General features: G+C 40.7%; 1 protein-coding gene across 6 annotated transcripts in view; it reads right to left on the bottom strand.

Moving 5' to 3' along the window:
* The window catches only part of myo3b (myosin IIIB), a 63925-nt gene that overhangs the window by 37457 nt on the left and 11516 nt on the right, over positions 1-14952 (bottom strand). For all 6 annotated transcript variants that reach the window (XM_035173676.2, XM_035173673.2, XM_035173672.2 and 3 more), the window contains 12 exons: positions 9284-9349; positions 6713-6868; positions 4511-4595; positions 4303-4419; positions 3531-3635; positions 3289-3372; positions 2978-3180; positions 2802-2900; positions 2606-2720; positions 2385-2511; positions 1372-1582; positions 435-582 (listed from right to left, as the gene is read on the bottom strand). In XM_035173676.2, the coding sequence (XP_035029567.1) occupies positions 435-582; positions 1372-1582; positions 2385-2511; positions 2606-2720; positions 2802-2900; positions 2978-3180; positions 3289-3372; positions 3531-3635; positions 4303-4419; positions 4511-4595; positions 6713-6868; positions 9284-9349 (1516 nt within the window). The remainder of the gene's footprint in view (positions 1-434; positions 583-1371; positions 1583-2384; positions 2512-2605; positions 2721-2801; positions 2901-2977; positions 3181-3288; positions 3373-3530; positions 3636-4302; positions 4420-4510; positions 4596-6712; positions 6869-9283; positions 9350-14952) is intronic.

Raw genomic sequence — 14952 nt, 5'->3', positions numbered from 1 at the left:
TATTGAGTGCAATTCTGGGATATAAATAAAATTACCTCTCCTTCTTTTTCCCTTTAAGAAGAGTGTTGCAGTTAACATAGACTAAAAGGCATTATGGTAAAACCCCTCTTGATTAATGGCTTTTCATTTCCATCAAGGAAAATAAAGACTTCTCGCACTTCAGGGTAAACAACTTCATTAAATCAATTAAGAGAGTAATCTGGTGGTGCACAAAAGTACAAACAATCCTTTAAACATCACAGCCTGGCTCCGAGAGAAATGTTCATGTTGAGAGTATCTCCTCCCCGATAGATATAAAAACACACATAATAATATAATCACTGATTTCCATTACAATGTGTTGTTTTTCTTGTTTGTCGCTGACAAGCTTTCATTGAATCTTTCAGTGGTATTTTACATACCACAGATAACATCCTTGTGTGTGTAAAACTGACCTGTTCCAGGGCAAATATGTGCTGGTTGAAGTAAAACTGGATCTGCTCGTTTGCGATGTTGATGCACAGTTGTTCAAAAGAGTTCTTTTTGAAATTTTCGAACCCGAAGATGTCCAGGATTCCCACGTTCATGCCACTCTCCGCGGCACTTCAAAGAGGGAAAAAACGGGGACAAGCAAACTTCAATTCTTCTATGTCATGGAACGAGCACATCCCCAGCAGCCATATTAATTGATTAAACTTTAATGATAATCCAAGTTCAACCCAAATAAAGAGTCTGGTCAGGATGGATGGGAAATGATAAACATCAGCTTTAAAAATAGTCCGAGCTTCTTAAATGTTTGTTATTTCTGTCTCTATTGATTAAACATCCAGTTATTTTCATCGACTGCACAAACAACACATTTCTACAACACAGCATGAAGACTTAACACTGGGTATTTTATATTCGGAGCTCGGAGCTGCTACTTTCCACGATCAGTCATTAACCACTGTATGTAGAGGTCACCTTTAGCCTGGGCGACCGGGTTATTAATGGCAATAAGGAAATGGCAAAGATGAGTGGAATGCAGACAGGAACTCTGAGCTTTTGTACATCTCAGAGATGAGTCCTTGACAGTAGACGCCCATATTTATGAAGGAATTCTTTTGGATCAATGAACAGCCCCTTTGCAGTCTCTCTGATGTCTTTTTAATCATCCCAACATTATTTTCTCTGCACGCAACTCAGTATCAAAAATTTATCAAAACTTTTTTTTGCTCTCCTCTTGCTTGCCCATTGATATTCTCCTCTGCAGGTTTGCATCTACCTCTGCAGACTTCCATAAAGGTCGTCAGAGCTTTGCCGAGAGGCCGCCTGATCGTTTGAGACAAAGACGAAGACAAGAGAGTAGTGGTGGACGTCTGCACTGATGCTCATCACCGGAGGACAACTCACCAGATATTCATGTCAGGCTGCAGCAAGGAGTTGATGCGGTTCACTATCCAGCTGAAGAGGCGTCCGTACAAGGCCTTGGACATGGCGTCTCGCACGTCCGTGGCTTTGTCCACGGTGTTGGTGCGGATGATAGTCTCACCTCTGGTGACCACGCACTGAGAGGTCAGCGCCTCCTGGAGCTCCTCAGGGCCGATGCTCAGGAGAGACGCAGCTAAGAAAACAAGAGGGATCAGAAAATGTGTTTGAATATGAAGATCTCGTCTGCCTTAATTAATACTATAGAAATTCGCTACGACTTTACTTTCATCTGAATCTGTTGGCGTGTTTACATTTTCACAATGCAGTTGCTGTTCTGAACATATTTCTTAGGCCTGTGATGATGCTGGTTGCAGCTTTCTTCAACAGTAATTGTGCCACAGTAAGTAAAGACCTGTGGCAGTGACCCAAAGAGCTGATTATCTGTTTATTCAAAGTTCAGTGAAGCTCCACTCAGAACTCCTATTAGTAGATAGATGTAAGTGGAAAGAGATTCTGTGCTTTTAGATACATTATGGTTTCACCTGCACTCAAAAAGATTTTTCCTTTAATTAAAAAGATGTTAAAAGATGAGATTGTTTGGTTTTGTGTTGTGCAAGTAAAAGTGCCCAGCCCACACAGACTCACAATCCATAATGAATCATGTATCACAAAAGAACGTAAACTATTACACAACATAACAAAATATAACCCAGACTTTTTAACATGTGTCTTTCATTCTTCCTCTCCCACGCACTGCAGATAAAATCAACCACTAAAAGGTTTGATTCTTAAAACCAAAAATCATCCAACCAGAAAATATGTTAGGACAGATTCCATAAAACATCACACAAATAAAGCATGAAAAATAGACTCTCTCTTTTAATCTCACCTAAATCACATAAAGGTATCTGTCCTCTCTGGGGAGACCATTAAAACTCCTTGGTTCCATGTTGAAAAGAAGGTTAGTGCCGACTACACCTCACGTAACAACTCACCGTTCTCTAAGGCCTCTGAATTTGGTACTTCACTCTTATCAGTCTGGTGCTGGGATGTGATGGCTGCAAATTCAATATTGCCTGTATTCAAAATGGCCGAGAGAATTCTGTAGACAGAGTTGACTTCCTAAAGAACAAAAGAACAATACATTAATTTACATAGAACCAAATGGATCTACAGATGAAAGCAGTGTAGAACATTTTGTTGAATATTTAACCACCTCTTCGGTAAAACCAATGTTCCGGAAGCACTCCTGGATTGCGTCAAACTGCTCCGTGTACAGTTTGCTGGACACAATGTCTTGCATGACTTTGCAGTGCTGGTTGTCTATGTACCTGCAGATGCATATAATGTTAGTTTCCACGATGGGAAGTGAAAGACAACAGGATTTCAATGAGCAAAGTTGCAGCACCAACCTGGGAGGTGTCTTGTCTGGAAGCCTGTACGTTTTCAGCTTGTCTTGGTGGTAAAGTCCGGCGTATATGTAATAAAATATGTGGAAGTTTTTCTCCCACCTGGAGGAAAGGAAACAGAGTTGTCAGAAATGTGACATGTGCAAATCCAACAAGATCGAGGAATGCGCGGCACACACATGGCCTGTTTGATGACCCTCGACTTCTCCAGCAGATATTCGGATATCTTGGCCCCGATCACCGCTCCCGTCGGCGTGAACTTCATCTCCAGGTACTTCCCAAAGCGACTGGAGTTGTCATTGATCGCTGTGCAGGCATTTCCGAAAGCCTCCACGAGGGGGTTCACCTGCAATATCTTTTCACGCAGCGTCCGATTGTTTGCCTGGAAACATAAACACATTTCTTTAATGAGCTGTGGTGTGATTGGTTGATGAAGTTTATGCAGTATTCAGCAGATTTAACCATAAGAGAATTGACCACACTGCTGTACCTTTCCCAAGAAGGTCAGATGTTGAACAATTAAATGAGCGCTCTCTGTTTTTCCAGCACCACTCTCCCCACTGATTATGATGCACTAAAAAAGAGAGATAACAAATGGGGTGACAAAAATATTTACATTACAGAAAACACATTATTTAACCAAGTAAAAGTTTTTAATACGTATTATATATTGCTTTCAATAGTCTTCTTTAAAGTTTTCATCTTCATCATCATCATTTTTCTACAGATTACCTGGTCTTTGCAGAAGGACACCATGCCTTGGTACGCTGCATCTGCAGTAGCAAAGATGTGTGGAGGGTTGTTGGCCCGCTTCACACCGTGATACAGCTTAGAGAACTAAGGAAATACACATGGATACATATTAATATACAATATGTTTATTAATTAATACAATTTACCCCCCAAAAAACATATTATTAACATGAAAATATCTGTTAAAAAGTAATTTTCACACATTAGCTATACACCCACACATTAACATGTTTGTGTTCCTCTGTCAAACACAATTTACAGTTTACAGATGATGTTTTCTTGTGATGGAAAAATCTCACAAAATATAGATGAGGAATGTAACAAGAGAAAAAATTAAGGGAAATTACCAATCAGTTTTTAAAAGACACTTAAAAATGGTCAATTACACAATATTTGTGCTGAAAGTAGTGTTTTTAAAGTCCGATTTTAGGCTAGATTTTCACATTGTTTATAGTACACATACAACAATCAGCGACATCATTAAAAAGGGTAACTGGTTTAATGTTGTGCTGGATTTTTTTATTTCATTTTTTGCTTGGTATGACCTATAATTAACTGAAACTACACAATAAGATTTAAATCAGTTGACTGATGGTTCAGAATGACCTCTTTCAAAACATGCCACAGACATACACATATCAGTGTATAGAATATTATGTACACCCACTACAATAGGACCAATGGCAGTGAATCAATCATCATTTCCATGATAAACCACTTGGAACATTTGTGTGATTGGTCGAAAGCCAACCTGGGGAGAGTAGATGCTGAGATTCTGGAAAGGGTTGAGAGCGATGAGGATGTCACCAACGTAGGTGTACACCTGGAGCTCATCAAACCTCTTTTGGAGATGGCTGATTATTGTCTCCTGCACACAAGAAGAAAAAAAATACATCGCATCAAGAACATTGTACCTTGCGCCGATCAATGCACGATGAGATAAACACGTTAAATCTTACCTCATCTAAGAACTCCAGGTTTACCAGATCATCATCAGGGCAGCTCTCTATTATGAGGGTTTTACGAGTATTGATCCGCTCGTGCCTGTAAGAAGCCAAGGACATGATAATGCCTCAGTAAAGTAACCACCAGATGAGAGGTGGTAGTTTGACTGGCTGGATGTAAGACCCAGTCTCTTCCATGGTTTGTGTGAAGCCCTTAAAGCCTGATCCCAGGGGACACATCTCCCACTATCAGAGGCTGTGATTGCACTTCATCTGTGTTTTGACCGATCACTATCCAACAAGCCCCAGTGGGCAGAGGTCAACCACCAGCTGGTTCTGTGGGGCTGCAGCAAACCTCAGGGGAGAGTGTGAGAGAAATAGAGTCTGTGAGGGCTATCTGCTTTATGTGCCTGTATAAATGTTGTGTATGCGCAGCACACAGTAATGTGCTGTCTACAATCAACCCTCTCTATGGAATTTAAAGGAAAATACATGAAAACCATTAAAAAAGACTGAAACCAACAATGAATCGATTCTACCACCCTGTATTTTCCATGTAGCAAAAGCAGAATTGGTAATGTGTTTTTATTCAGCGGTGTGTAATTGACCACTTGATGAAGCTACAATGTGTTGAAAATGTACCTTTACAGGGCTAAGTTTAAACTTATAGGCTTCACACAGATATGTATTGATCCATGGTTTTAAAAAGTCCCCAACAAATATGCTATTGTGTATTGTTGGTGTATGTTTACTAGAAACAAACTGTATACTTGTAAACTGTTTGTTTTTTTAAGTATCCTAAATTGAAAAGAATTAACTTGAAGCTGGGTGTTACAGAGGGCAGCGGTGACGTGGTGAAGGTAATGGAGGGATGGATGGATGAGAGGATGGAAGGATGGATGAGACAAGGGCTGGATGGATGGATGGATAAGTGTCATTGAGTAGCACAAACATGTTGTTAAAATTGTTTTTTGAATTTTTTTATTGGATTTGCAGGCAATAAGAAAAATACAGAATAACACCACCTCTTTTCTGAAATTGATGAAAACCCCTTTGGTTACTTCTCGATCTCCCAGACATTAAATAAAAATCTAAATCACAAGATATATCTATATTCTATTACAATAAATAATCAATCACAGTATATAAATAAAGATATGCATGCTTCAGGTCATGAACTGTTTCCTCCTCTGCCTTTGTATTCATCCTGTATTCTGAGTATAATGGAAATACTCAACATCTGCTCCCGATAAAGTGACTGTCATCATCATGTCCCTTTAGAGAAGGGCTTGAGACCTGTAGCCTCTACCTCCCTCTCTCCTGCTTTGAAGTAAGTCACACTATTCCACCTACGGCAGCCACTTTTAAGTTCCCTATGTCTTTATTCTTATCTGAAGTCATTGTGCGCTGATCTGTGGCATGAGAGACTAAACCAGGCGAGCCCAGTTCTCGCCCTACAAGCTCCTAATCCCATTATCCACTTTCACTGTGGACAGGAATTCGGGATCAGGCTCAGGCAGCGACTCTGTACACTCGCGGGAGTAAACAGAGCTGGCACAACATCAAGACTCTCAGTCAAGGGCAGGTTCAGCAAACTCCTTTATAATGAAGATTAAACATTGCCAACGTCAGTATATTTCTCCAGGAAATAACAGGAGACGTTCTGTGCTGTCATTCACCGACATGAGAGTCATCATATCCCATTTGACAATAAACCATCTATCCATCTATAACTAAGGAAAAACATATATGGCTAATTGAAAAACAAGCAAATAGAGGAGTAATTAATTTTCAGGAGTAAATTAACCCAGAAAAAGTAATCCATTTACTCTATCACTGGTTTAATCAGACTGGTGGGAAAGTGCTTTGAATCAAATACTCGTCCCCATCACACAGTTTTTCTCATCCACTGGCCTAAATACCATTTATTAATCTAAGGTTAGTCAGCACAATCACTCCTTCCGAATTAGTCACACTCCCCTAACTTCTCTTTAATCACATACTGTAATGTCCATTACTGGCGCTCATCATCATCATCTCTGTGCTCGAGTGTAAGAAGATGAGACCCTGCCCCCTACTGGACAAAAAAAACACTAACACTAAGTCAGAGGCTATCTGCAGCAGCAGAGATGACGGCACACAAATGAGAAAATAACCATTGCCACTGTTCTTCAAAGAGCTATTTTCTATTCTAAATTACATTTCAAAATAACTTACTTGGTTTTAGTTTTGCAGCCCAATTCTTGCTGCTCCTGGATGAGAGACGCTAACTGCTGCCGGAGAGCCAGCTCTTTGCCGTGGGCCTGCTTGATGAAGGGATGCTCCAGGAGGTGGGTCACAGATGGACGTGCCTCGAAATCCTTTATCAGGCACCTTTACAGACACAAAAACACCAGAGCGTTACTTCACCTCCACACATCAGTCAGTAAAAGGCGTCACACGTTACAAAATACCCAGCTAAGTGCGGAGTCACCTGAACATTTTAGAAAGCTGATTTGTCTGGGTCAGCTCAGGCTGATAGTCACAGCAGCAGGGAGCAAGTGTTTTAAAGTCTGGGTCACTAATCTGTCGTTCTCTCTCTTCGAGTAACACACGGTCACTGTCACCATGGCCCCGAGTCCAAACAAGCCCTGCTGGGGCAAAGCGGTAAGTCCTATCTGTGATGTGCAGTGTTTGCCAATAGGTGATGTCACTTAGTGATACTGGCCGGCGGCAACACTTCAGCATCAGTTTGTCTTTGCTACAAAGCCTCTCAAAATATTGACTGTGACAACACCGCGCACTGAAAACCCAGAGCAACCCGTCCATATTAAAACTGAAGTCATAAGGCCTGAAATCCTCACCTGAACTCACGAAAGCACCAGCATCAATATTCCACATGTGCTCTGTTCATTTGTTCAGCTAAAGACCTGAAGCATGGGACTGTGTGTGTGCAAAGAGCTACAACACCAACAACTGCAGGCGGAGGGAAGATAGGAGAAAAATACCAATCTAATTACGAGCACCTAATCTACACTCAAATTCTGTTTCTTTTATCAGTTTGTTCGGCTCTGGAAGTTAATTCCATGAATTCATTAGCACCAGGACATTAAGCAGAGGTTGCTGCTATTAGCAGGGCTGTGCTGCCGGGATGCTGCAAGGCGGGCCACTTTGTCACAGGAGTCGGCCCTTTGCCTGCACAAGTGCAGACACCGGTGATGGATTTATTATCCTGGACCCCCCCCACCCTTCCACTTCTCCCAACACACACATGCAGACCTGACAGGACTGAAAAGGCTTCAGAAACAGCCTGCAAACCTTGATAACATTGTCCAGCCTCCTCACATTGAACTCTGCTGGGCTTTGTTTGGGGAGATTAATTCTGATATGATATCAAACAATCCATTAACCCAGATTACAGAGCTGCAATTCACACAGTATCCAATGAAAACCATTGCAATGACACTGTAGACATGTATGAACCAGTATCACTTAAATGTATGTTGGCTGGTTTAAGAGGTAATATGCCTTGACTCTGTTTTGATTAATCAATATCTTGTGACGAGGCAGAGGGTCTGTTTGTTTTCTCAATTGCTCCCCTTTCACTTCATGTGTTAGACACACACAAATAATTCTCCGGGCAAATTTAATTCTATTTTCTCATTACGGCGGAGGCTCACACACCTCTGCATAGCAGATATTACGGCTGTATATTGTGAGGAACCATTACAGGCCACCCCCTGACATTATTAGCTTTGCACAGTGGAGGCATCGAGAAGTTATCTGGGCCACAGATGGAGCTGATAACTCAGGTGAATTAGTTTGTTCCTCTGTGGCAGATTTACACAAATGAAAGTCAATGAACAGAAAGACAAGAGGGTTGATAGAATCTGGCTATAAAATATCAATTTCGATTCCTTCCATGTTTACATGCACCTTCCTGCCTGCTGATAACATACGATAGCTACTGTTACGCTATCCCTGCTCAGGCTTTTTTTTTACCAATGTATGTTCTATCTTTCTATATACTGAACAAATCCTTTATTAAATACTGTGGGATATTCTTTATTCATTTTTGCCCATCTATAATCACAGGTAGGGGGCACAAGTTAAAGTAAATGTATGATTTAAAACATGTAGCTGTAAGTACATTTGTAGAATGTTCCTACTGTCTAATCCTATATAAATATATATGCGTGTGTGTGTGTCTGTGTGTGTGTGTGTGTGTGTGTGTGTGTGTGTGTGTGTGTGTGTGTGTGTGTGTGTGTGTGTGTGTGTGTGTGTGTGTGTGTATGCCCCCACACACATCTTACCCTTTAATAATAATAACTAAGAGAACTCTTGATAATAATAATAATATTATTAAAATCCTTCCATCCATTTATACATATTTATATATAAAGAAATAAGAATCTGCCTCAGTTCTTCAGAAAAGGTAAAACAGTCTTTTTGGAACATTACATTTCTCCATCAACTGTGTGTTTTCACGACCCTTTTAGTGAGTAATTAGATAAGTAAAGTTTATTCAGTGTAGCACTTTTCCCAGAGCAAAGTCACAAAGTGCTTCACATAAATAAAACAACACCATAAATGTAGTAATAAACAATAACTGCATGCATTAAAAGACAATTAAAATGCAGGGTTTCAACTGCAAAGCACAAGGTGAGACAAAGGCCTATGGGTTTTCACTTGTCTTTTGAAAGGCTTTAAGAGATGCTTGGGAAGTAACAGCTTTTTTCTTAAGACTAAAGTCTAAAGACAGAGGAGAGGACGAAGGCTGACAACTTAACGAAGTTAGAGGAGACTTACTGTCCGATGAAATGACAGAAACTCCTGCACCACTGTTCTGGATTTCGTAAAGTTGGGGAGGGATTTCTGAAACAAAATCACAACACGAAAAAGTCAGCACAGTGTGTGAAAAACTGAATTCATCAAAAGCATATAAATGACACGATCGTTGCTGCAAATTAAAGACTTGTCTCCTGAGTTCTGCTGACAAATGATCAGCAGCAGGCAGAGAGGGGCCGTGGAGACTCCTGTGAGAGCCGTTGGTCTGAGGAGGAGCTGGTCGGGCTCCAGGTCTCTGGCAGCCACAGAAAAAAGTGACAAATGATAACAGCTCCTCCACTGTCTGGCAGCAAGCATCTGCCATTGGGAGCCAAAAGTTATGGGAGCTAGTTATACCTCTGTCAGCAGCATTTACGGAGGCCATCCATAATGAGGCTAACGCTTTTCAAGTGCACAGGGTGACAGGAGGCAGGTCTGTATGAGGAGCCAAGGCTGGACGGGCCTGAGTACAGTCATCTTCACGGGGAGCTGACAGCTGGAGGCTGAACCTTTTATCACTGTCAGGAAAACAGTGACACCCCCGGTGAAGATATTTATTAACCGCTTTAATTAGCTAACGCATGTTGGTCCATGGAGCCATCAATCTATCAAATACAACACGAGTTTGGATTTAAAACATTTGAAACTCTTTCACAAACAAACCGGAGTGAGATGCTAAGCTACACATAAAACTACTACAATATATTCAACGTCTATTTTCCATCTCTTTGGAAAGGGTGGGGAGGATGTTGGGGCACAGAGTCTGTCATGTTACGCAGCACTAAGTTGGTGGAGTCTTTGATAAGGATTCAGGCAGCCAATCCTTTCCAAAGTGCAGATCAAAGCCTCTAACTGACTGCTTCAATGCAACCTCTAATATGAGCCTGAAGACACGTTCTCGCCTTGATGTTGTACCACACTGCTTATACATTACAAAGTCAATATAGCAGCAGGGCTGATAACACCGTCAACTGTGCTCATTGTGCTTCGCAAATTCAGGCATTTTTCCCCCCCCTTTCACCATTTGTGAGAGGGCTGGCTCATATTGTAAACACAAATGGCTTATTCCAATCTAGGTCCAGGCAGCGCTCGTACTGTCAAACGTTCCTCACAGTGGATTGAGGCAAAAAAAAAAAAAATATCACAGAGGTGTCAAAAGCGTTTGACGGCTGCAACTAAGCCATGAAGGAAGACAAAAATCAACCCCATGCAGCTGGATTTATAATTCTGCTTTCCATATGATGTTGAATATTCCTATTTTTCATTCAAGCAATTCTTCAGTTTGAAATGTACATTTGTCTTTGCTACTTTGTGATACTTTGAGACTGATATGGATTACTGCACACCTCTGCCAGGGTCCCCTTATGAAACTGACCAACCCCCTAAATATGTCAATGTTTTCATCAAGATCCACACATAATTCTTTCCGCCCGATCTCACAACGTTAAAGAAATCAAATGCAGACCTGATCTAGATCTGCACCAAAATTGGTCATGCCCCACCTCTCCATAAAATTTGATGGAAATCGGTTGAGTAATTCTGCGTAATCCTATTAACAAACAAACAAACAAAACAAAAATAAATCTACAAAATGAAAACATAACCTACTTGGCAGAGGTAGAAATTGGCAATCATTCCGAAGATGATGTTATCAAACCCTTATGATGACGTTTTATGATTGAACCTTGATATCTTACGGCTTAACCATAAACTATATTATTAATATCTATAAATACAAAAAACACCAATACAATCAAATATATAGAACTTAAAGATAATTTAAGTAGAGTATAAATATAAATGCACATCTTTTCTGCATTGTATGAAATACAATTCTGTGAAATAATAACATATTTGCCCATATCGGCAAACATAAACCTTGATAATATGCATGAGATTAACAATTTATTGGCCAACCAATAAATCGGTTAGACTCTACTTAGAATCTTTCCCTGAAGCTCTCTGTGCTGTAACTTTAAACTTTAAAACTGTACAATTATTATAAACGCCAATACAAATCTGAAATGATCTGTTTCTGTATCACATATCCACGGTTTACATCCTCTAGAGCAGAAATCATGATTAATGTGTCAAAAGAACAGGCACCCATACTGAGTTGTTCTCGCAAATGTAAAAGTGGCACAAAGATAAATCTACATTTGCTGTAAAACTATCTAAAAGCTGCCTTGCGTAACCTTGCTGATACAGAATTGATTCTGATGAAATTTGAGGAGAATAAAGAGTATAAGCTTGAATTCACTTTCAGGATTTATGCATTTCTTTGACTTACTGTAGAGGGCATTGGCTTCTGAAAGCAGAAACACAGTGGCCTTTAGACAAGGTAGTGAGGGCCCAAAATGAAGACTTATCCAGTGAATAGACCACCCGCTTAAAATCTCAACTCATCCATCACCTCAGCCAGAGCACTCGCACTTCTTCGAGCACACATGCATGAGCACGGAGAACTGCTGCCACATTTATCATGTCTGTGGCGGCCACATCACCGAAATGCAGCAGCTCTCCAAACACCGCACATAGCAGTAAAATAAGTGCATCAAAGAAGGAGATGATACAGTAAATGTTAAAACCATCCAACCAGCCAGAAACCTCTGGACATGGGTCAGGACTGGATCAGAGTCTGATGATGACGATGATGTGGTTTCATCCCTTGATTCAAAGACACTTTTTTTACACAGAAAATGTGGAAAATCAATTCAGTTATTTTAGATAGTGTCTGGTTTTTACAGTTATGAGGAATTTGTTGAGCTAAACGTTGGCAGGGTTCCATCAGTTTCCAAATGAGCGTACTTCTGACACTCAACTGTGACAGACATCGAAATCATCCAAATGTACTAGAATGGAACTCAGTGGAGAGCAAACCTCCGCCAAGGCCCAACAGTCCCCGTATGAAACCACATTCCAATTCACTAGATCTGGATTTGCACCAAATTGTACACACTCATAAATATCAGTCCCCTAAAGAGGGAATTTTATTCATCAAGATCCATGAATTATTTTCTGAGAAATCAACGACAATGTTAAAAATGCTCTCACAATGTTAAAGAAAGTGAAAGAAAATCCTGGATCCGTACAAAATGTAATAGGTTTTATGCCTCTTCCTTCCGCAAAATTTGATTTCATAGATATCGGTTAAGTAGGTTTTGCGTAATCCTGCTCACTTACAAAGGTAAAAACACTTTTACTTTCCTTGACGGATCAGGGATTTCGGGTTAATCTAACGTCAGGTCTTCATGGAGCCATGGTAGTTGAGTTGATCGGTCAGACCACAACTTTGATCCAGACTGAAATATTTCTAGAACTATTGATTTGGACCAAAATCTAATTTTGGATTATGTTAGAATCAAAGAGATGAACTCTAATACCTTTGGTGAATCCCTGACCTTTCCTGTTGTGCATTTAAGGTCACAACATGTATACATTACATTACTTAGTACTATACTATACTATATTACTTAATGTTATTATACATTACCAGATTACAAAATGGATTGGCACAAAACTCTGGACAGAAATTCATGGTCCCCGGAGGATGAATCGTCATCACTTTTCCATCCTCTGACTTTTCCCTCTACCGCCACCTTGAGTTTTACAGTTGTGATTATGAGTGAAACAACATTGATATCCCTGTCCCTCACCAGGTCTGGGTTCGTCTCCCTGAGCCTCATGATTTGATGTGATTAGCCTCTGTTTCCTCTGACACGCCATCATTTACTCCTCCCTCACCCGTTCTCTGCCTCTGCTCTGACAGATACGACTACTATTAAATATGTGGCTAGTATCTGCGAGCGATCTAGCCGAATCAAAGCAACCTTGGGCGTCTTTGCCAATCGCCTCTAACCTTTACAACGCATTTTACACACACTTTGGTTTAACGTTACATCGGACACTCCGGGGCCGTGCCGAGTAAAGAACATCGGTTCAAGCAATTAACCTTCGCACATATTAAGTTTCGCACGCCCTCTTTTGTCTTGAGTGTCTGTAATTAATTTTGCAGTTGATGATTTTACAACTTTACCCTCTGACACGCTCCATTACCTCCATCCATGGTCATCACGGACATCACATACCTGTCGAACACGCTGTAACACATTCAATTAATTTTGATCACAACAAAGAGCAAAAAACCCTTTGATTCATCAAGAGAACTGAAGTTACAACACCAAAAATATCAGAATGATCTACCTGAGGTTTAAACGCATGCATGGGTGGACAGTGTGTCACAACTCATCAAGCATCAGATATTTCTGAAGCACAAACAGACCACGCACCAAGGTGACCCTAATTCATGGAGCTCATCAGCGTCCCCTCTGACAGATATCAGAGCTGCTCTTATCGTTTATAGCTGCTGGGACAAGAAGCCTTTCCACCCGTGCATGTTTCCACTTGCACAACCAAAACTGGGACATAATGGTTCTCTGCTGCTGCTGCTGCTGCTACAGTCAATCTGTGTGTTGATATTGTCCTCACCAGGAAAAATGAAATCTGGGGCCTGACAAGACAGACTGACTTTTTCTTTTGTATAGCAGACAATGAGGAAATAGTCGCACTACAGAGGGCTGACTACACAATACGAGAACATACAAGGAAAATGTATAACATTACCTGCAGCTATGGGAGTATTTTACTGTCTCAGTCTGTTTAAGAAGCAGAGGAAGGATAAGGTGGATGATACGCACAAGATTAACAACATGACAGTGAAACCTTTAGCCTGGAAACATGCAACTGTAAAATATCTGAATAATGAAAATGCTTAATGCATGTTTTAGTGCTTATATGGATTTCATAAAGCATGTGCTACCCAAGGACAATACTTCAGACAAGGCTCCTCTGGTAATGGTTTGTGACGTATTAAAGAAAAAAGAAAAAAAAAGAAAATCTAGATCTAAATGTCGAACTTTGCAATCATCGAAACCTGGTGAAGATGAATCTCTTTGATTTAATCGTGAATCACTGTCGCTGCCACTAAAGACCCAAAGGTGAGACGCATTTCCATATTTAGAAAGTAATTCAGACAGGAGTCATAATTTACAGCACGTTTTTCCTGTGGTCTGGTCTGCCTCGCCACGGTGATGAGAAAATATATTTGAGATAAACGACATGTTAACAGAATCATTTCATGGTTCAACACATTCGCCGTGATTTATACCACGTCGGCAGAGCCTTTAAAGGCCCCGATTCACACACAAGAGGGCACAATATCTATTTTGAGTGGGACAGAGATGGAGAAATGTCAGTCGGAGATATACGTCTGATTCTATTAACATCCTAGTTATCCCCCAAAGTCAAAGACACTTACAGATCTGCAGTAATGAAACAGGATTGGACATTGACAAGGGCAAATGCATATGTCCCCTCTTATTAGGTCTGCTGATAAGGAAACATGCCTGACAGAAACCATTCATCCAGTTCCAGGCTACTTGGGGTTAGGGTTAGAATATTTAAGCTACATTTTCTCCCCACCCAAATAAAGTGACGTGTTGTTACGTGCATCCCTGAGAAAAACCCATCCCTCTGCATCCTGCTTTTAACCATCCCCTTTCCCTGTAATCATCCTGAATCCTGGTTAAATTCGGGTGCTGATGAAATACTGCACCGGCTCCCATAATTCCTGCCCCACGAGCCGTCCGCGT

Source organism: Hippoglossus stenolepis, chromosome 13 (genome assembly GCF_022539355.2).
Source record: "Hippoglossus stenolepis isolate QCI-W04-F060 chromosome 13, HSTE1.2, whole genome shotgun sequence".
NCBI classification, from domain to species: Eukaryota; Metazoa; Chordata; class Actinopteri; order Pleuronectiformes; family Pleuronectidae; genus Hippoglossus; species Hippoglossus stenolepis.
The sequence above is the reverse complement of the archived record's forward strand: the minus strand, read 5'-3'. Positions and strand labels throughout refer to the sequence as shown.